This window comes from Histoplasma capsulatum, genomic scaffold, assembly GCF_000149585.1.
Source record: "Histoplasma capsulatum NAm1 scaffold_13 genomic scaffold, whole genome shotgun sequence".
NCBI lineage: Eukaryota > Fungi > Ascomycota > Eurotiomycetes > Onygenales > Ajellomycetaceae > Histoplasma > Histoplasma mississippiense.
The window spans coordinates 69,260-88,704 of record NW_001813970.1 but is presented as its reverse complement, the minus strand read 5'-3'; the positions used below and the strand labels follow the sequence as shown (position 1 = coordinate 88,704).

Genomic DNA, 19,445 nt, shown 5'->3' with positions numbered 1-19,445 from the left:
ATCTGATAGGAATCAACATCTGCAGCCACAACTCACGTCTTGAACATGAAGTGAGTGGCTGAGAATATTCCTCGTCGAATACATATAGAAATTCAAACCTGGTAGCATTACCATCACATTCCAGGCCTGAGAATCAAATATGAGGGGGGGATTTAAAAAAAAAAAAAAAAAAAAAAAAAAAAAAAAAAGAAGAAGAAGAAGAAGAAGAAGAAGAAGAAGGTACCAAACAGCTTTCATGAAGCGAATGCCGACCATCCAACGCCCACAAGCCCCGACACTTTCGATATCTTGGAATGCGCCGTGAGCCGCCATCGGATTCCTCATCGTCTGAGTTTCCTCGACAGGCTTCAAAGTGGACGCTCCACTTTTGTTTTTACCCATGTGCGGTTCGGACGATGCGTCAGAGCCATGCGCACATCCATAGTTAGGAGAAGTTGGAATCCCGGGTGATTTTCTTTCAAGGATGGTAGTGCATCCACCATATCCTTTGAAAGTTGAAACGCAGTCCACTCATAGTCCCTCTTGGCCGTCTGTGGTGTGGCATGGCATGACCATAGTGCCAAGCCGGCCAATCCACCAGCCACGATGGCTGACGACTTCCAAGCGCTGGAAATTTATATGGGAATGGAATCCGGCGACTCTCGCCTTCAGGGATGGATCTCAGTGCCAGCCATACACGGAGTAATAAATTCATAGTTTTCTACGGATCTGTAAATAATTTCCGCATGCAAGGCCGAGTATCCGCTACGCCCAATCCCAACACTCCTGCGCTGGCCGGAGCTGTTATTTTTAGCCTGAAGCAGACCATCCCTGCAGCTAAACATTTGTTTGAGTCTTTGTTAGCTGGTGCTCTCGGTTGGTTCAACTTGGTTGACTGGAGTCTGCCCATCATCCGGCGTCGTTGCGACAACCCTCGCTTTGGCAGCTTGGCCTGCATCGCGCTAAATAACCAGCCGTGCCAACTGCTTGCGTCAATCTTCTTTTTAATTTTTATTTTTTGAATGCTTCGAGTGTCTGATATGTCCTGTTGTTGGAATTGAAATCAGTAGCTATCTTTTCGGAAGTAATCCATCTTTATCTCATCGATAAGTTTCCGCTCAATAACTACCTAACCGACGAGGCCCAGCACACGAAACCTTGTCTCGTCAAGCTAAGGTTCCCCCCGTTCGATCCCCAGTACCCGCTCCAAAGTGCCAACCCCGAACAAGAGAATCCAGAAAGCTAGCTGCCTTGTCGCCAGAGATCAAGGGATAGAGTAGAGGGAGGGTGAAGAGAGAGCAGGATGTCGTACAACCGACTTGGTCAGTCCATATCCCTCTCCGGCGTTGCTGTCTCCTGTGGTTGTTATTGTTGCCATGGTTGCTGTTGTTGTTGTTGTCGTTGGTGGTGGGGGGATAAGCTCCGCAAGCAACCCCTGGTTCGGTGGTTCCTCGCCGTCCAACGTCACCAGCAGAGCCGCGCAACCATTCCGAGTTCAAAATCTCACGACGTCACCGTAGGGTGATGTTGACTCCCTCAACTATCCCCCATCCACTCGCTGCTGTCTCCATCAGCTCTTCATTCGTTTGATTGAGCGTCTCTCGTTCCATGCTGTTACTGCATGACTTTCTTGCCCCTCGTTCACTTTTACCCTGCATCATCTATCATCATCTGTTGCCCTTAGCCAAGTACTATCTTTTGCCAGTGGAAAGCACCAGGCGTGGAGTACCCGAAGCTGACAATCGCTCAATTCTAAGACCCTTCGCAGGACGATGATCCTCATGATCTCGGGATGAATCCAAATTGGCCGGACCCCAATCGCATCCCGTCGCCGGGCAGGCCGTTTCATGGCTACCAGTTGGAGGACACTCCATCCAGGCCATATGGACGCCTGGAAATGCCTTCAGCAGACCGGCTGGCTGACCAACCAACTGTAAACCACCCACACGCTTATGGATATATTTGTGCTTCCAGGCGCCGTTGATTCAGGGCACATGCTGACTGGTTTGCCACTTATACAGTACTCGGTAGAGAACATAGACAACTCCTACGGCCATAACGAAGCCTACGAAATTGCCCACCCGTATCGACATTCCCCTTTTATGCGCACAGAATATTCAATTTCACCCGAAGCTCATCATGACGCATACTACACCCAGCCATACCAGCCCACTGCCTCGCCATCCGATTATGAAGGGAGCCACATTCCCTCTCAGACTCCACGGCCCTATCAGGACGACGAGGTGCCCATTTTGCATCAACGACATGATTCATACGGCCCAAATTCTGGGTTGACGGCATTTGACGAGGCTGCCATTGCTCCTACTCCCAGCCCCGCACCTATAAGAAGATGGAAGACGGTGAAGGAAGTCCAGTTGTTCAACGGCAATTTGGTCTTGGATTGCCCCATCCCACCGAAGCTGCTGAGCCAGGTAAACCATGCAGCACCCCCCGAGCGCGATGAATTCACCCATATGCGCTACTCTGCTGCGACTTGTGACCCAGCCGACTTTTACAATGAGCGTTTCACACTTCGTCAGAGGCTATTCGCAAAACCCAGACACACGGAACTGTTCATTGTGGTGACCATGTACAACGAAGATGACTTCCTCTTCGCAAGGACTATGATTGGCGTATTTAAAAACATCGAGTACATGTGCTCGCGAACCAACAGTAAAACTTGGGGTAAGGAGGCGTGGAAAAAAATCGTTGTCTGCGTTGTCAGCGACGGACGTGCCAAAATCAACCCGCGAACTAGGGCTGTCTTGGCTGGGTTAGGCGTTTATCAAGATGGAATCGCCAAGCAACAAGTCAATGGCAAAGATGTTACTGCACACATCTACGAGTATACAACGCAGATAGGCATGGAACTGAAAGGCAACCAAGTCCATCTGAAGCCGCGGTCTGGAGTCCCTGTTCAGATGATTTTCTGCTTAAAGGAGAAGAATCAAAAGAAGATCAACTCCCATCGATGGTTCTTCCAGGCCTTTGGTCGCGTTCTTGATCCCAATATCTGTGTGCTTCTCGATGCCGGAACCAAACCAGGGAGGGACTCTATCTACCACCTGTGGCGCGCTTTCGACTTACAACCCATGTGTGGGGGCGCCTGTGGGGAGATTAAAGCCATGTTATCCCATGGAAAGAAGCTGATCAACCCCCTGATAGCTGCGCAAAATTTCGAGTACAAAATGAGCAACATTCTTGACAAGCCACTGGAATCCTCTTTTGGGTTTATCTCCGTGCTTCCCGGCGCGTTTTCCGCCTATCGATATGTGGCGTTGCAGAATGACAAAAATGGCCAGGGACCCCTGGAGAAATATTTTGCTGGCGAGAAGATGCACGGCGCAAACGCTGGCATCTTCACGGCGAATATGTACCTGGCAGAAGATCGGATCCTATGTTTCGAACTCGTCGCCAAACGCAACTGCCAATGGATCCTACAATACGTCAAATCATCCACCGGCGAGACTGATGTCCCTGACCGAATGGCCGAGTTTATTCTCCAACGCCGTCGTTGGCTGAACGGAAGTTTTTTCGCAGCTGTCTATTCCATTGCACATTTCTATCAGGTCTTCCGGAGTAACCATAGCGCTACACGGAAATTCATGTTCATGATTGAATTCATTTATCAAACGATTAATATGTTATTTGCTTGGTTTGCTATTGTAGGTTTTTTTCTTCCTCCTTCTATAGGGGTGATTTATTGATGGTCAAGCACCTGTTGACCCCTTCCTTAGGGTAATTTCTTCCTAGTCTTCCACATCCTCACCAAGTCTCTCGGTGCCGCAAGTCTGCTAGGAAACGCTGGGCGCATCCTCGGAGTGGTATTCGAATGGCTCTACCTCGCAACGCTCTTAACATCCTTTATACTGGCTATGGGAAATCGGCCCCAAGGTTCGAACAAGTTCTACATGACCATGGTCTATTTCTGGATTGGGATCATGATATATCTCACATTTGCCGCCATTTTCATAACCGTGAAATCGATCCAGGCCGAGACGATGGATGGCAAATTTAGCTTGTCGTCAATTTTTAGTAACCACCAGTTCTTCTCTATGATTGTGTCACTCATGTCGACGTACGTGCTGTGGATTGTTGCGTCGCTGCTTTTCTTTGATCCTTGGCATATGTTAACCTGCGTAAGAAAACCCATCGTTTCCTCTACTCCCAAAATGAAAATCACTAACTATACTAGTTCCTTCAATATATCCTCCTCACCCCAACATACATCAATGTCCTAAACATCTACGCCTTCTGCAACACCCACGACATAACTTGGGGCACCAAGGGCGATGACAAAGCCGAGAAACTCCCTTCCGCTAACCTAAAACCCTCAGGAAAAGTCGACGTCGCCATCCCACAAGACGATGGCGACTTAAACGCCCAGTATGAAGCCGAGCTAGCCAAATTCGCCTCAAAGCCGCCCAAGGAAGTACGTGCATTCTCTGACGAGGAAAAGCAGGAGGACTATTACCGCGGTTTCCGGTCCGCGGTGGTTCTTGTGTGGATCTTTTGTAACTTTGCGCTTGCGGCAGTTGTGCTGAGTGCAGTAGGGTTGGAGAGGATTAATCCGGACAATACCTCTGGGGAACAACGGAGTACGATTTATATGGCTGTGGTGCTGTGGAGTGTTGCCGGATTGTCACTGTTTAGGTTCGTTGGGGCAATGTGGTTTTTGATTACAAGGCTGGTGAGTTTTGGTCTTTTCTTTTCCTTCCCTACTTTTCGCACTTTACTCCCTTGTTGCGCGTTATTCCCCTATCCTCTCCATTTTCTCACATTGGGAGTCCACATATGCTAACTGCGCGGTCTCTTCCTTTTCCGGTCAAATTATAGTTCCGTGGTGTGTGAGAAGGCAGCACCTTCTCTCTCCTCCTTTTCAGGTCTTTATTATGCCTTTATTTCGCAAGCGAGAAAGCGGAAACTACATATACCCACGCCAACACCCTCAGGTCATCCTCCCTACAATCTCCTCTTTCCCCCTTTCTTCCACATCTCTACCTCCTGTCTTCCGCTTAAGACATCACCACGATAAAACAGCCACGCAACAACCACTGGTTCCATATTTCTTTAATTTATGTTTATTCTGAGCGAAACGAAAAATTAATAACGAAATTTGACCCAAAAAATCAATACTACACCCCTCGCGCCAATGCCACATCGCCGCATTAGTTAAACCTAGTGCTTTTGTTACGCCGATTTTACTCGACAATTAACCCCACCCCTCGCCTGAGTTCTTGGGGCGGTTTGGTTTCTGTTTCCTTTTTCCTTTTTTTCTGTCGTTGTGAGATTATTCCCCCCTCCCTCCCCCTCGCCCCCTCCTTCTTGTTCGGAAATGTGATAGATCTACAACGGCGATATGTTAATCATAGAATCAACCGTGGGCGTCTATTATCTCCTCTTTGTTCTTTTGTTTGTGACGATATCCCCAACACGCAGATATATATGTATACCTCGCCTCTTTTTCCAGGTTTTTACTCATTTCGTTTTCGGATATTACTTTTTTCTATTGTTGATTTTCCCTGATTTTGTCTCGTTTTTTATTCTCATTTTTCGTTTTTTTCTGTTCCTGTATCTCTATTCATGATATATATATGCATGTATGAAATATGTCTGAACGAAATATGCTGTTGTATGTTGTGTGGAATGTGAAATGAGGGTTCTCCTTTAATGTTAATATCCTTAACGATACTCATGTCTCACGTCTCTACCTTCATCCTACATATATATAGAATGATAAGTATGAGTGCGAGAGAGTGTGCATATATCTCTTCTCTCTCTTTATTATAGAAAAACCAACTTTTTCCATTAAAAAAACACTGTAATGTGACCTCACATGGCCTCATGTGCATCCCATCAAATCCATCCACCATCCAGCCAGCTCTGTGATCAGTAAAATATCATTGCTAGCTATCATTTCTATTGCTACATATCATCGCTACATATCATTGCTATATATCATCGCTAGCTATCATTGCTATATATCATTGCTAGCTATCATCAATATATACCATTGATAGATATCATTCATTCAAGCAGATGAGCAGATAAATAGACAGATAAACAGTCAGACAGTCATCTAATAAATCAGTATTATTAGATAGATGAGTAGAAATGATGATGTTTATTCTTATAGAGATTGATTGAATATTAAGCAGCTATATTGATTGAAAGATAGAGAGATGAATAAATAGATAGCTATCTAGCTAGCACTCTTAATTCTATCAGCAATTGACTGAATATCATACATGAAATTAGACAGATAGTTAGTATTCTCTGTCATCAATAGTTAATTCAATATTAAATAGATACAATTATAAATCAGTATTTTAAAAAAATTAAATATTTACTGTAGATTTATATATTCAATTATTTCAGTCATAAAATAAAATAATATCTGATTCTTTAAAAGTTTTATATAATTCTTGGAAACCTCATTTTACTCTATCTAATAAGCTATTTGATATTATAATAATACTACAATATTATTCATTCTTTTCATCTATATAATTATTCTTTATTAATAGTTATAAATTATATGAAATTCATCTATACAAGTCATATACAGCTACTTATATATCTCATTTTGTTCATTTGAAAGATTAAACAGTGCATTTTCAAGCTGAATAAGCGATCGCAAGCGAGTGATTGCGGCTTGTACTGTACTATCCACATGCCAAAATATCTGTGTATTACAACACTATTGAAGGGGCTTCAAAATTTCTGAAAGATTAGGTTGGAGAATTTGTATGTAGTATGTAACGTGATCACCCACCTAACGATCGCTATTTTGCATACTAAATCAAGAATGCTTAGATACATAAATCTCAACAATAACCCTATCAAATTTATATATAATATGTAATTTATATATGTATATCTACATAGTAGATTATACAATTTTTAGATACTAAAAATCTGCATTATGTATTGAGTTATAAAGTGTATTAGCAGTTGATTTTATTAATAAATTACATATATAAATTATATGAGATGTATTCAGATTACTGTATTGTTATTAATAGAACTATTCAATATTTTCAATTAAATTCTAACAGCTGTTAAAAAATTATATAATTAATTTAAATTTCAATTTATATATAAAAAGACTATATATTAAGAAAGTTATTTAAATATTACAGAAACTAGCATTTTTCTCATAGAAATATAAAAAATACAGCTAGTTAAGGTAGTTATAAGTTTTAGTTGGGCAAAGCTCAAAAAACTTTCACAACTCCAACTTTGAACCCCTGCCCGTGATTAAATGTTTGAAAGAAGCCCACTGACAAGATTTTCCAGCCAAAGATTTGAACCTCAAGCCCGTTCAACTGCTCTCCCCCATATCACTGGTGAGCACTTTAGTGCAAGAGATGGAAGAAACAGCGGAGTTAGACGGGGTCAGCCCGGCCGAGATTGTTTTTAAAGAGAAGCTTTTTGCATCCGACAACTCTGAAATATTCCTTGTGACGGTTCGAGGACAACAATGTGTTATGAAAGTGGTGAGCAAATATCATCATCGTCATCACCATCATCCTCAAAATTAACTAACTGCCATTCGGTTGATTGATTGTGAATTCGACGGCATGCAGGACGAGGTCCAAGACGCTACTATGAGCGCACTGACCGTGAGCAAGATATCCATGTCCTTGAATCAACAGCTTACCGTCGCCTGAAGGCTTGGGGCCTCTGCGACAAAAGGATCATTCCTCGATTTCTAGGGACCATTGACAAGTTTGATCCAAGGGCATGTCAACCTCATCTGAACATGTTCCTGGAAGACGAGTATCCGCCCAGTGCACTATTCCTAGAATACATTTCCAATCTTGAAATGCTTCATCTGCACAACTACACAGAGGCTCGCATGGACAATTTTATTGAGGGGCTACGTGAAATACACAAAGCGGGGGTTTTACACCATGATGTAAAGCCTCGGAATATGCTTATTGTCAAGGATGACCCCAACCCTGACCGGGTTGTTTGGATTGATTTTGACCGGGCACAGACCTATGATATACACCTGATGACGGAGCGGCAGAAGACGTTCATTGCTGAGGAACAAGAAATAGTGGAATCGTACAAAGTGCTTATGGTATGTGGATTACCATTTCCCTCCTGTCATCAATTCGCATGGACTGACTTTGCTAATTTTACAACTTAGGAAGAGGATGTTCGAGTCGGCAAACTGGACCAAATGTATCTTTTCTACTGCACTTAACTAGCTTTTCACTCCTCCTCATCATTCAAGTATAATTATAGGTATAGAGATAAGCATGCAAAGTTCCTACCTTACGGATAGAAGAGTGAAGCTGTGCTATATGACAGGCTCTGAGGTCCAAGGGCCTTTTTGCAAATTGAGCTAATCTCAGTGATACTTGAGAGCTGGGGCAACAAAGAGTTACACTTCAATCACAACCATCAAGCGATCCTATACCGCAGAACATTTTGCTACTCACTAGGTAACAAAAGATAAGCTTGAAGGCATCGTCAAGTTCATCAGGCATTGTTAGGGTGAGCATACCGTGTCCTGTTCGCATGGCCCAGCTGCGAACAGAGGACGATAAGGTCGATTGGCGCGAAGCACTCAATGTCGTTCTTTTCCCCCGCTGAATTGTATAGTGCGTACTTCACTGATTTAAGTACCGCCAGAGTTTCGCCTTGCGCAAGGTAACCTTTCTAAAGTATATAGCCTTCTACCATGAGCCTTGTCTGAGTGGTGGTCTAACCGTCACCCTTTGGACCGGCAAAGCCAGGCAAGACGCATCGCTGCGGCAGTGCGTCTGGCACATGCGGTCCTCGGTTCTTCTTGGTTCTGTTAGTATGAGACTGATGGGGAAAAGACATCAAAAATGATAGACGCTGTTGGATGATCCTTTAATATTGGCCATTGAAACGACACTGTTGTCTCTAAAACGAAGATAATTCCACACAATAAGCGGAGATTGGAAAGTACTATGAATTAGCCGGATTGATAATATGGTTATTCGAAAATATGTAGATATACTACTGAACTATGAAGCATTTCTTGCACTAACCCGGATCAGGAAGCCCTGATAACCTACCAAGTCCAACATCTCAAAGTAGTTACTAGTATTTTCAACGGCAACATACACAATGAATCCCAGCGACACTCCCGCCGCAGAAACGCCCCCAAGCATCTTCAATTATGTGCTCAGCTTCCTCCTAGTCGGCGTCGCCTGGGGCTTTACAACGCCCTTCATCCGGCGCGCAGCGGTCGACTTTAACGCTCGCAACGAGCAGAAAGCGCAGAAAGAACAGGATGCCGCCTCCAGCTCTAGCCTGAGCTCATGGGTAATGCAGAAGCTTCTCTCCCTGTCGAGGGCGGCAGCAAAGCTCCTGCGGACTCCTGGCTATACCGTGCCATTGCTGCTGAATCTCACGGGGAGTGTGTGGTTTTTTCTGCTGGTTGGGAAACACGGTATGTACAGCTTATGTTATTTATATATGATATATGTATGTATGTATGTATGTATATTCTCGCCGGAAACTCTTTTTTGAGGCTCTTTCTACTTCCTGTAGAAAAACCACTGTATATCTACATACATCGCCTTGATGGTCCTTGGCAATATCGGCTCGTATATTTAAACCAACCCCTCCTGCTCTGGCTGATCTTTCATTTTCCTTCTTTTCTTCCGCTTCGATATTCGCAGAACTTAGCCTCAGCGTCCCCATCACAAATTCGATGGCATTTCTCTTTACCGTGCTGGGGGAGTGGTGTGCTGAGGAGAAGGTGATATCAAAATGTGAGTTTCTGATCAGGAATCCCAACCACCCCATCTCCCCAACCGCCCTCTCTTTTCATCCCCTGTTTTTTCCAATAGTCTTCTCCGACTCGCTAACTTCCTTTTGTGTTGGGATGAAGCAACGTGGCTGGGCATGTTTATGGTGCTGGGTGGGATTGCGCTATGTGTCCATTCCAAGACGCAGTGATATATCATATGCGTACAGTAATGTAGGCGTTCCGGCACTTAAGGTCAAAAGAATGCCTTTTTTTGCTTCTTTGATTATGTTTGAAATTTTAGCCTAATACATAATCCTCTTGCTATGTGTATTCAATCCCCTTGTCACTTTGAAGCTGAGCTATTTAATTTTGGTTTTGATAAAGAATTATGAAACTGTTTTACAGAGATGTTGATTTTAAGCCCAAACCTGCCTTTTCAACTGAGACCTGAGAGTAAAATTAATCTTTTATCCCTTTCCACAGCCACAACCACCACCACTTCCTCCTCCGGCTCCTCCTCCTCCTCCTTCGCTGTTCCCCTTGGCCGCCTGCCCTTTTGCAATTCATTCACAGCCTTATTTTGCTAAATTCTACAGACGAATCCAGTCATGTTCCAGCAGCTCAGCCGCGGACTTTCGACATGCTGGATCAATTGCAAGCATGCCTCTAAGAAAATCAATAAAAACCGGGACTTCGGCATCGGGCATATCAATGGGTTTTAGGAAAGGCTTTGTTTTGCCGTTTACCAAGCGTTCAAGGCTGGTGGCCTCCATGTTAGGAATGCGGAGAAGGTTTCCTAGAATTAAGACATATTAAAAGGGTGGTGATAAAATGTGAAAAGAGATATTGGTAGGCTTGTCTTACCTTGCTTATCGAAAAAGTGTGCTGCGCGATGGCCTTTTGCTATGAAGTGGGATGGGAATTGACCAAGGATCTCAATCATTCTTGCGAGATGGTCGTCTTCAGCTGTCCATATACCCCCTGACGACGCTTCCCCAGAGAAAAGCACTATTCCTTGCACAAACTCCATAACCTGTTCCAGTGTATAATCAGAATGTAACTGTGATGCAAAGTTTTCGTCAAACAGGGGCTCTTACAAGACATCCAAGACTTCATATATCCACACCAGAATCCCAGGGAGCGCCTATTGTTACCTCCGGAGCCCTCAGAGCAGGTGACTGGATTAAACCTGATAGATGCTTTTCCTTCTACGATGCTATAATCATAATAGTACGTTTTAATGTGCTGCACATGTATCAACGGGACAGAAATAGCCTCCTTACGGACGCCGAAATCGATTATCCTGATATGGAAATTTTGTGTTTCCGAGATGATCGGTGTGGGAATAACCTCTCGAAGAGGCGCACCACATTGGGAGTCAACCCGTACGGGAACTTCTGACAAATACTGGGACACAGTGCTGTTTGAATTATCCAGCTCTAGAGGAATATTTGTTGGCTTCAGATCTATCCAACCATTAACAGCACAGGAGAGATGTCAACATCAGAATGAACATCTGGAAAATCGATAATAATATAATATGCCATACCAGTATGAATGATACCACACCCCCTGTGAAGAAAGTCGAGCCCCAGAAGAAGCTGCCGTGTGATACCTTTCACAGCCTGTACAGGTAATTTCCCATCTTCGTACCTTGCAGCTTGGAAGCCCAGGTGATGTCCGAGCACATCAAATACAAGGCAAACATGCTCTCCATTGGGTCCTGTATGCTTGAATTGCTCAAGAAGATGAGACACGTAGTTGCACCCCGGGTGGGAACTTTGGTTAGAAATTTCGGAAACTCGTGAGAGGATCTCTCTCTCAAAGATGTCATGCGGGCCGCCATAACAGTCAGCCCTCAGCACCTTGAGCGCTACATATTTCTCATGCCTGGCATCTCTGGCTAGCCAAACTGTGGAATATTGCCCGTATCCCAGTTTGCGCAGGATGGTGTATTTGCCATGATGGAAGGTGTCGCCTAGGGAGATGGGATGAAATCCGCCGATTCGGTAATAATCTGGCTCCTCTGTCACAGTGGAAGGTTTAGCACGCTCCATCGATGCCACTTGAGAAGGTATTCCAAAAAACTTCGAGATTCGAGATCGAAATGGGATCAAGAGCTCTCTCAATGAACTCTTGAAAGAAGTACAAGGTCGCGAGGCCAAGGTTTCGTGGGTGGATGTCCACCCAATAGAGTTATGCAATGCTTGAAAATGCCAGTACTGGGGAGGAATGGCAACAGAAAGCCATAACAGAAACCAGCGCCTGTGACAGAACTTAAGACGGGCCCGAAACCAGCTTCGAAGGAATTCCCCGAAGAGATAGTTTGGACACATATGTCTAGACTCCCTCCATGGCGAAGATAGGGGGCTCGGACATGGCACTCCTTTCACCCCTTTCACGCACACTTGTTCGTGTGTCGTTGCATCTCTGATACTTGCATTCACGGGGTTGAATATCGGGACGGAAAAACTTATCCGCCGAGAGCACTCTGATTGGCTATATTGGGTACAGAAACACATATGCATACTGTCTGTGATTGGCTGTAGGCGCTGCATCGTAATATCTGAGTCATCCATGGGATATAGTTATATAGATCGCGTCAATCATCCCACGAGATGCAGAGAGAAGGACGACGACATATTTTCTCAAGGGAAGAGACGTCAGGATATATACGAAGAGTATAGTACCAGTACTTATTGAAGCGCGCCCCTCTTAAACGGTTTACGCTAATACGTTTCATCAGGCTCTTTTTAAAGCATCAGCACTGCCTCTTGAGCGATGATGGGCAGTTGAGCCCGAAGGAGCTTACATATATCAACCCTGGGTTATATGTTTATGATAAATGTATGCATGAGGTCGGGGGAATTACCTTAACAGCATTAATTAAACGACAAAGAAACAACATCCCAAACGTTATCTCTATTGCGCTCAAACCACAAAGCGCAATCAAGATGACAGCCTCCATGCGCTCCAGCATCTCCAGCAGAAAGCGCGCCTCTCGCGCCTCCAACGCAAGATATTCGACAACGCCTAGCACAAACCCCAAAAAAACCCCTAAACCAGCCCTTACCCAAACCAAGCTCACCCTCCCTTCAGAAACCCCTTCCAACATAAAGAAAAGCACCACCGCCCCTCTGCCCCCCTCTCACCCCGACCCCGCCCTCACCCAAACCCTCAAGACTCTCTCAACCTACCCCTCCCTAACCCCCCACCAACGCAAAGTCTACCGCACCCTCCTCTCCGTCCCCCGCGGCCGCTGGACCACGTACGCCGCCCTGGCCGCCCACCTCTCCTCGTCTCCGCGCGCCATCGGCAACGCCATGCGCACAAACCCCTTTGCGCCCGCCGTGCCATGCCACCGCGTCCTGGCGTCGGATCGCACCGTGGGCGGCTACAAGGGCAAGTGGGGCAATGGGGCCGATTATGCCACGGAGAAGACGGGGCTGCTGAAGGGAGAGGGCGTGGTTTTTGATGAGAAGGGAAGGGTGCTGGGGGAGTGCTTTGGGGGGTTTTGGGAGGTTAAGTGATAGTGAGAGGTGTGTCTTTTTTTTTTTGGGGGGGGGGTTTTCGGGAAGTTAGTTATCCATGGATGTTATGCATTCTATGTGCATGTAATCGAAGGGGGGGGGGGGGGGGAAGGAAAAGGGGTTGAATTCTACCGGTACCCCTTGTTTTGTTCTTTTTTTTTTTTTTTTTTTTTTCTTTTTTTCTTTTTGTCAGGGCTTGTTTAGTTATTTTACACCCTACCCAAGTTTGGCTGCATTTTTTTTTAGTGTGATAACTTTTTTATATAAAAAGGAGAGAGAGATGGCTATTTCAACCCCGTTTCTCGGGGTTAATAAGCTACTCACCCGCTCACTGTTATATGATATTCGTACCTTTCACTCTTGAGTCATGCAACAGTCCGTGCATTTATAGCTAGACAACAGCCATTAAATCCTCTCGTCACACTTATTTAACATCTCACATCAATGTACTCCGTATGAAGAATAAACATTTCCACACTACGAAGCAGATGAGAAATACTCTCAACATTGACTCTCGGGCCTGATCACACCTAAGCTGCCAATGCACATGCAGCAGGCTTACAAGGAGCACTGGAACAGTTGTCTCAATTTTCTAGAAATCTTCTGTAACATTCTGCGTTGGAAGATGTACATGGGTAAAATAGAATATAACAGGCAAAATAGCAGAAGCAGGTCCAGTAAACTGAAGAGCGATGCAAAATTGTCAGGTCAACTGCCCTGGCTTAGTAATCCTTCAACCATATAACTTGCCACGTAGCTAGCAATCCTTCAATCAAGCAAGCTTTACACCTTCCACAAAAATAAAATAGTGTACGCAAAGGTAACGTATAATTACAAAATAAAAAAAAAAAAAAAAAAAAAAAAAAAAAAAGAGAGAGAGAGAGAGAGAGAGAGAAACAAGCGTAAAATAAAGGAAAGAAATTGATGCTTGAAACGCAGAAACGTGAAGGAAAAAACGAAAAATGAAAAAGAAAAATTGAAATAAAAATATATATAAACACTGAATACTCAAGGCTATATCATACATAAAAAAACAAAGATGACAAAACAAAAATAGCGCATCCTGTACACACAGTATGTATATATATAGAAGTAAAATGCTGCGTAGAAATGGATAATAGAACCTTTCCTCTCCAAGAGGCAGATAAACACCGTTTCCAATCTGATGCTCGCTGTGTAAAGCGTGGGGGAAGGAAATCTGTAGAGATCAAAGTGAAAGAAATAGAAATGGATAGAAAAAGGCCAAGATTAAGTACGGTAATAATAATAGGCAAGAATAAGGATGACGAGAAGAGAATGAAAGGCGCAAAAAAAGAGGGGTCCCGGGGGAAGACGCAAGCCAGCGCAGCTGACAGTGATGCGTACTAAAGTATCATCCCCCAGAAAAGGGAATTGAACGTTGCCGTCTTATTTAACCACCACTGCCCTTTTCCCCATCATTTGTAGGTCTTTCGAGAACCAGCTCGATACTAGGCAAAGTGGTGGAGAAATATATATAATATAGTGTTGGAAATGGACGTGGAAAAAGATAATATTAGCGCGTATTAGTGGGAATATGGTGGGATGGATATTCGTGGCCATCCTTATAGATCGAGTATTGGAAAGGAAAAGAAAGATGAGGCGGGCAAAGGAGGCTATCTAGCGATGTGTTTCTGGTTGCTGCGCGGAAGACTTGGAAGATCTCCGCTTGGCGACGGGCTCCTTGTGGTACTGGCGCAGGTGCTCGTTGAGATGGTCCTGGCGCGTGAAGCCCTGCTCACCTTTTCGCGAGCATTTGGGCTTTGGGCAGTTGAGTCTGACAGAGTCCGGGAAGTGGACGGTGGGGTAGTGGCGGCTGAGATCCGCGGAGCGGCTGAAACTGCTCTCGCAGCGCGGGTACATGCAGACGTATCTACTGCCGGACCTGTAGTGTGAGGGAGATAACTTGTCAGTGTTGCCGTTCACTGTATTTCGAGGCGGTACGTATGTAGAGTTGTGTTTTATGTGTATTTGCTCCATTTTAATAAGATCCAGGGGAGGGACGTCGAGCATACCTTTCTACCCCTGCGGCTCTTGATGACTTTGACGGTGTCGTCGCGGGCTCTTCAGTGACCATTACATACTCTGGGCTAGCTGTTGAGCCAACGGAAGCTTGCCGTTGTTGTTGATACATTGGGTCTGTGAAACCTGCCGATGTCGTGGGGTGATGGATGCTGTAATATGCCGGGTGTTGTTGGTGCCCGCTGCTCGTAGAGACCATGCTTGATGCCGTCCTCGTGGAACTGTTGCTATCCGTTGACGAGGAGTAGGTCATGGCCGGTGCGATAGAGGTAGAAATTGAGTATTGTGTATGAGGCGTGTGATACTGGGCGGTTACGGCTTGGGTCAGATATGGGTTTTGGTAGTCTGTTACAGGCAACTCGCGACTCACGGAATTGCTATGGGGCTGTTGGTATTTGCGTGTATGAGCCATGGCAGCTGTTGTAGCTTTGAGAAGAATGCCAGATTCTAAGCAATGACTTTGTTTATGGATAGGAGGTGGTTGTTTGGCTTTGTGAGAGGTAGGTGAGTAAGGGGGGGAGGGAAAAACGAAGATGGAGAATGCGTGTGTCTGTGTATATGATATAGAATTAAGTTGTTGTTGAAACTAACTTGAACACAAGGGATGAGATGACAACCCCAGCGGATGTATATATATCTTTTCCGATGCTGCAAGTATGCCTGCCACGGAGCATACTTCACGGTTCCAGGTAGGGCTCAAACCTATGCCTCGTATTGTTCAACACGTGACATTGGGATGGAGACCAGGACCCTGATGATCGAAGCTGGAACCAAACCACCAATCACTGGGGGGTCACATTTTGAACCTGGTACTATAGCGAGAAAAAGTGATGCGAGCAATCTGAACCGTGCACACCGAAAAGCTCTCGCGGGGGACTGGTCTGAGAAGACAAAGCAAGTAACGATGACGCAGGACAAGTACATTGACTGCCACTTGGACTCGGTGCTTCAAGACAACCTCCACGTGGAAGATATTCGAAACACTGCCCCTTGGATTGGACTTTTTAACGTATCTATTGACGTAGGAAGCAGAGTTTTTGATTTGGGAAAGAAAAGAAAATAAGCAAGACGAGAGAGAAAGCTTTCTGTAATGCCCAATGGTAAAAGGCCACCAACCCAAGCGGCGGTCAAGACCATCTTACCTGACGAATGCCCGGTTGGGTCGCCAAAGTGGGTGCCAGAACATACATTCCTGCAGCTCATACTGCGCAGCATTATTATCCACAAAGAAAATAATAATAATAATGATAATAATAATGATAACTAGGTAAGCGTAGCACACCATTCATTCCAAGTAGGGAATATGGGAGAAAAGAGGGCAGCAGGAGAGTGTCAATGTTCTCTTTGCTATTATTTGTCCCACATTGAAGTGACAGCCCTGTCCACTCGCCTCATTTTTTTCTTTTTCCCCGGACATTAACAAAAGCGAGGATCCGGATTTTGGTTTAAAAAAAAAGCGATCGGGTGCTCGGAACGGGCCGAAAAATGTTCGAATTAGTGCCAAAAGGAACCTGGTAGATATCTAGAAGCCCTTTCCACCAATATTAGGCTGGATTGTTAGGCGGCCCACACGCAATGGCTGTCTTGACCGTTCTCCCGCCATAGAGTAGGTGTATACTCTGGACCGTTTTGAGTGGAGAGAAACCCTGGCCAATTGGCTCCTCTTCCGAAAAAAAAAAAGGGAGTAGAATGACGACATTGGAAATGCAAGGGGTCAGGTCTCATTCTCGCAGATTGTTTCAGGTACTTTGGAGCAGAATGAAACATCATTTACTGCTGACGGTCGGAGGCGCCTGAGAGGAAGAACGTGGCCGGTTCCTGAAGTAGCGGGTGGTGGTCCTGTTCACCAGCCCCAAGCAGAGTAGGCCCCAGAGATCAGTGCTGACAGCACCAGCAGCCTGAAGTGTGGCACCAAGCAGTCGTGGCGCCGTGAGACTGGTTGGATATGCTGGAAGGGCAGAAATTGCCAGGTTTGTTGCAGGATTGGTTGGATGTGGTGGGATGTTGTTGGTTGGATCTTTGGGGAAAAAAGGAGGGTTGGGTAGCCGCAGCTTAGTCATCGAGCCCCTGTTTGGGCTTAGCGCCCTCAGCAGCAACTCCAGCCTCACGTCGAACAACAACAAAACACAACATCCACCAGGAGAAGGCAAACAACTAGCATGGGAACGGCTGCCCGTTTTCCTGCGTCTACTAACTGGCTTTACCAAAACAAATCCATTTACTCTCACCCGGCAAAAGTGAGGCGTTGGGGTATTACCCCACTAGCTAATCCTACCATGCCGTCCCTGAGGTGTTCAAGCCTCAGGCTTCAACTACATACCGTCGTGGATTGCTGTGGTGTCAATATCCAATGACACCGTGCTGGGCACATGTACGTACACACCTACGTAGTTGTAGTTGTTATGCATACAACTGTATGCACCTTGAAATCCGGGATATCAATTGATAGGAACGGTACCTTAATTTCCTCCACGCTCTTCGTGAGGACCGAACCACCTACTGAGAATTTTCGTCCCAGTGGGCTGTGTCCAAGTTATTCGATTCCGGCCTGAGGAATGCCCGTACCTTACAGATGGCCTGCATGTGCGCTTCACACTCTGTTTCATTCTCTTGGTGGGAGTTTCGGAGTAGTCCAAAATTGTACTATGTTTGTATGCTGATGCGGATCCTTCCAGCTGGGACCTCCCAGATGTTCATCTCCCATTTGAACTCCTGTAGTTCACTATGAAACAAGAATATGTCTTCCCTTCATTGCTGGTGAGTGTCGCAGAAAGGTATTGGGGGGAAAGGGGAGTATACTTGATATGGCCAACAGCAAGCCGAATAAATAATTACTATATCTATGCCAATCTGCCTAGATAGGCGTATCGGTCCCCTGTTCTTAAAAACAGGTCATGCCGCTTGAATTACCAGAGTACCTAACTTAGACCAGAGTTGCTGATCTACAACAATGAAGCTGCTAATGAACTTGTCCCACGAACCCGATGAATGTGAACACTTATAATTATACCCTCTTAAGACGGTCTGCAGTAAGACTAACACTGGGCTACAGCCTCTACTTTTTCCTTCCTTCCTGGACATGTAAGATACTTAAAATTTCTGTGATAGCTATGAAGACACGTAGATGTCTCCAGCATTTTCGCTTTGAAATTTGCTGTCATCGTTCGCCTACTCTTTGTAGACAGCTCTCAAAACCTCCGATATGCATCTTATACTTTGACAGCACATAGGCAGCGCATCCATCAAACCTTAACGGCGATGATTCAACATTACTAAGTCTTGCTAGGATGCCCTCAACTGAGCTGTTACATCCAACCCTGTACCACCATGATGACTGGAGAATTATAGTACTCAAAGCGTTCCCTGAGGCTTCCTTGTCTCCTCCCATTCAGTCGCCGGAGGCTGTCGTTCCCTGAAGACACAAAGCAAAAAAGTGAAGCTGACCACCACGAATATAACCGCAGGTTACCTATAGAAAAAATAATAATTACTGAAGCGTCGCACAGCCGTGGCTGCCTCATTTTCATTCTCTCTGCTCAGATCCTAACCTCCTGCTACACCAACGACCTAACTTGACAGATTAGCGTAACCACAGAGCTACCAATATGTTGCACACGGATATACATATGCACAGTAGTTACATATAGGTATTCCAGTACTCAAGAGTCAAGAGTCTGGGATAAAAGGTACAAGACATGCCGGATTTTCCAATAGTGGTCGTCACGCGGTACACATCTATGTATGTACTCTACTTCTATACCCCCGTCGAGATCTTTCTGATATATATGCTCACACACCCTGATGCGGCTGAAGACAGGATATAATGCCCGTTATCTCATGTATATGAAGTTCAATATACATATTCATGGCCAGGTACTCTATCTACTTTGCCCTGGGAAGACGAGGCTGAAATTCGGTAAGATGTGCACTATCCACATTTTTTTGATACTATTTTACGCAGGATTTTTTCTCCTTGCACAGAAGAAATGGGCGTTGAACAAGCGGCGTTCGTGGATCATGATGTTAGCGGCGATACGGAGTAGAGGACGATGGATTCCTTGGAGAAACCAACCCAAACGGACACAAAACCCCGCAGGATTTAAACCTCGCAAGGCTGCTGATCCGGGTGAGACGATAAGCGAGTATTAGTGTCGAGG

The 19,445-nt window shown here is 45.2% G+C and overlaps 7 protein-coding genes across 7 annotated transcripts; 5 read left to right on the top strand and 2 right to left on the bottom strand.

Annotated features, from left to right (window-relative positions):
- Positions 1–1,282: 1,282 nt before the first annotated feature.
- HCAG_08842 (chitin synthase 2) lies at positions 1,283–4,830 on the top strand (the record flags this gene model as incomplete). The annotated part of the gene is made up of 6 exons (XM_001536128.1): positions 1,283–1,301; positions 1,737–1,912; positions 2,001–3,644; positions 3,717–4,118; positions 4,175–4,669; positions 4,816–4,830. The coding sequence occupies 6 exons, from the start codon at positions 1,283–1,285 to the stop codon at positions 4,828–4,830; spliced, it is 2,751 nt and encodes a 916-aa protein (XP_001536178.1).
- Positions 4,831–7,462: 2,632 nt separating this feature from the next.
- HCAG_08841 (predicted protein) lies at positions 7,463–8,194 on the top strand (the record flags this gene model as incomplete). The annotated part of the gene is made up of 3 exons (XM_001536127.1): positions 7,463–7,478; positions 7,569–8,068; positions 8,138–8,194. The coding sequence occupies 3 exons, from the start codon at positions 7,463–7,465 to the stop codon at positions 8,192–8,194; spliced, it is 573 nt and encodes a 190-aa protein (XP_001536177.1).
- An 896-nt stretch (positions 8,195–9,090) lies between these two features.
- Positions 9,091–9,927, top strand: HCAG_08840 (predicted protein; the record flags this gene model as incomplete). Its single annotated transcript, XM_001536126.1, has 3 exons — positions 9,091–9,415; positions 9,648–9,740; positions 9,860–9,927. 3 exons carry the CDS (start codon positions 9,091–9,093, stop codon positions 9,925–9,927), a joined length of 486 nt encoding a protein of 161 aa, XP_001536176.1.
- Positions 9,928–10,308: 381 nt separating this feature from the next.
- On the bottom strand, positions 10,309–11,775 carry HCAG_08839 (predicted protein; the record flags this gene model as incomplete). Its single annotated transcript, XM_001536125.1, has 4 exons — positions 10,309–10,514; positions 10,583–10,726; positions 10,873–11,184; positions 11,268–11,775. The coding sequence occupies 4 exons, from the start codon at positions 11,773–11,775 to the stop codon at positions 10,309–10,311; spliced, it is 1,170 nt and encodes a 389-aa protein (XP_001536175.1).
- Positions 11,776–12,672: 897 nt separating this feature from the next.
- HCAG_08838 (conserved hypothetical protein) lies at positions 12,673–13,248 on the top strand (the record flags this gene model as incomplete). The annotated part of the gene is made up of 1 exon (XM_001536124.1): positions 12,673–13,248. The coding sequence occupies one exon, from the start codon at positions 12,673–12,675 to the stop codon at positions 13,246–13,248; it is 576 nt and encodes a 191-aa protein (XP_001536174.1).
- Positions 13,249–14,886: 1,638 nt separating this feature from the next.
- On the bottom strand, positions 14,887–15,700 carry HCAG_08837 (predicted protein; the record flags this gene model as incomplete). The annotated part of the gene is made up of 2 exons (XM_001536123.1): positions 14,887–15,151; positions 15,282–15,700. The coding sequence occupies 2 exons, from the start codon at positions 15,698–15,700 to the stop codon at positions 14,887–14,889; spliced, it is 684 nt and encodes a 227-aa protein (XP_001536173.1).
- A 342-nt stretch (positions 15,701–16,042) lies between these two features.
- HCAG_08836 (predicted protein) lies at positions 16,043–18,704 on the top strand (the record flags this gene model as incomplete). Its single annotated transcript, XM_001536122.1, has 8 exons — positions 16,043–16,309; positions 16,746–16,802; positions 17,022–17,149; positions 17,186–17,258; positions 17,579–17,659; positions 18,007–18,045; positions 18,341–18,369; positions 18,575–18,704. The coding sequence occupies 8 exons, from the start codon at positions 16,043–16,045 to the stop codon at positions 18,702–18,704; spliced, it is 804 nt and encodes a 267-aa protein (XP_001536172.1).
- Positions 18,705–19,445: the final 741 nt, after the last annotated feature.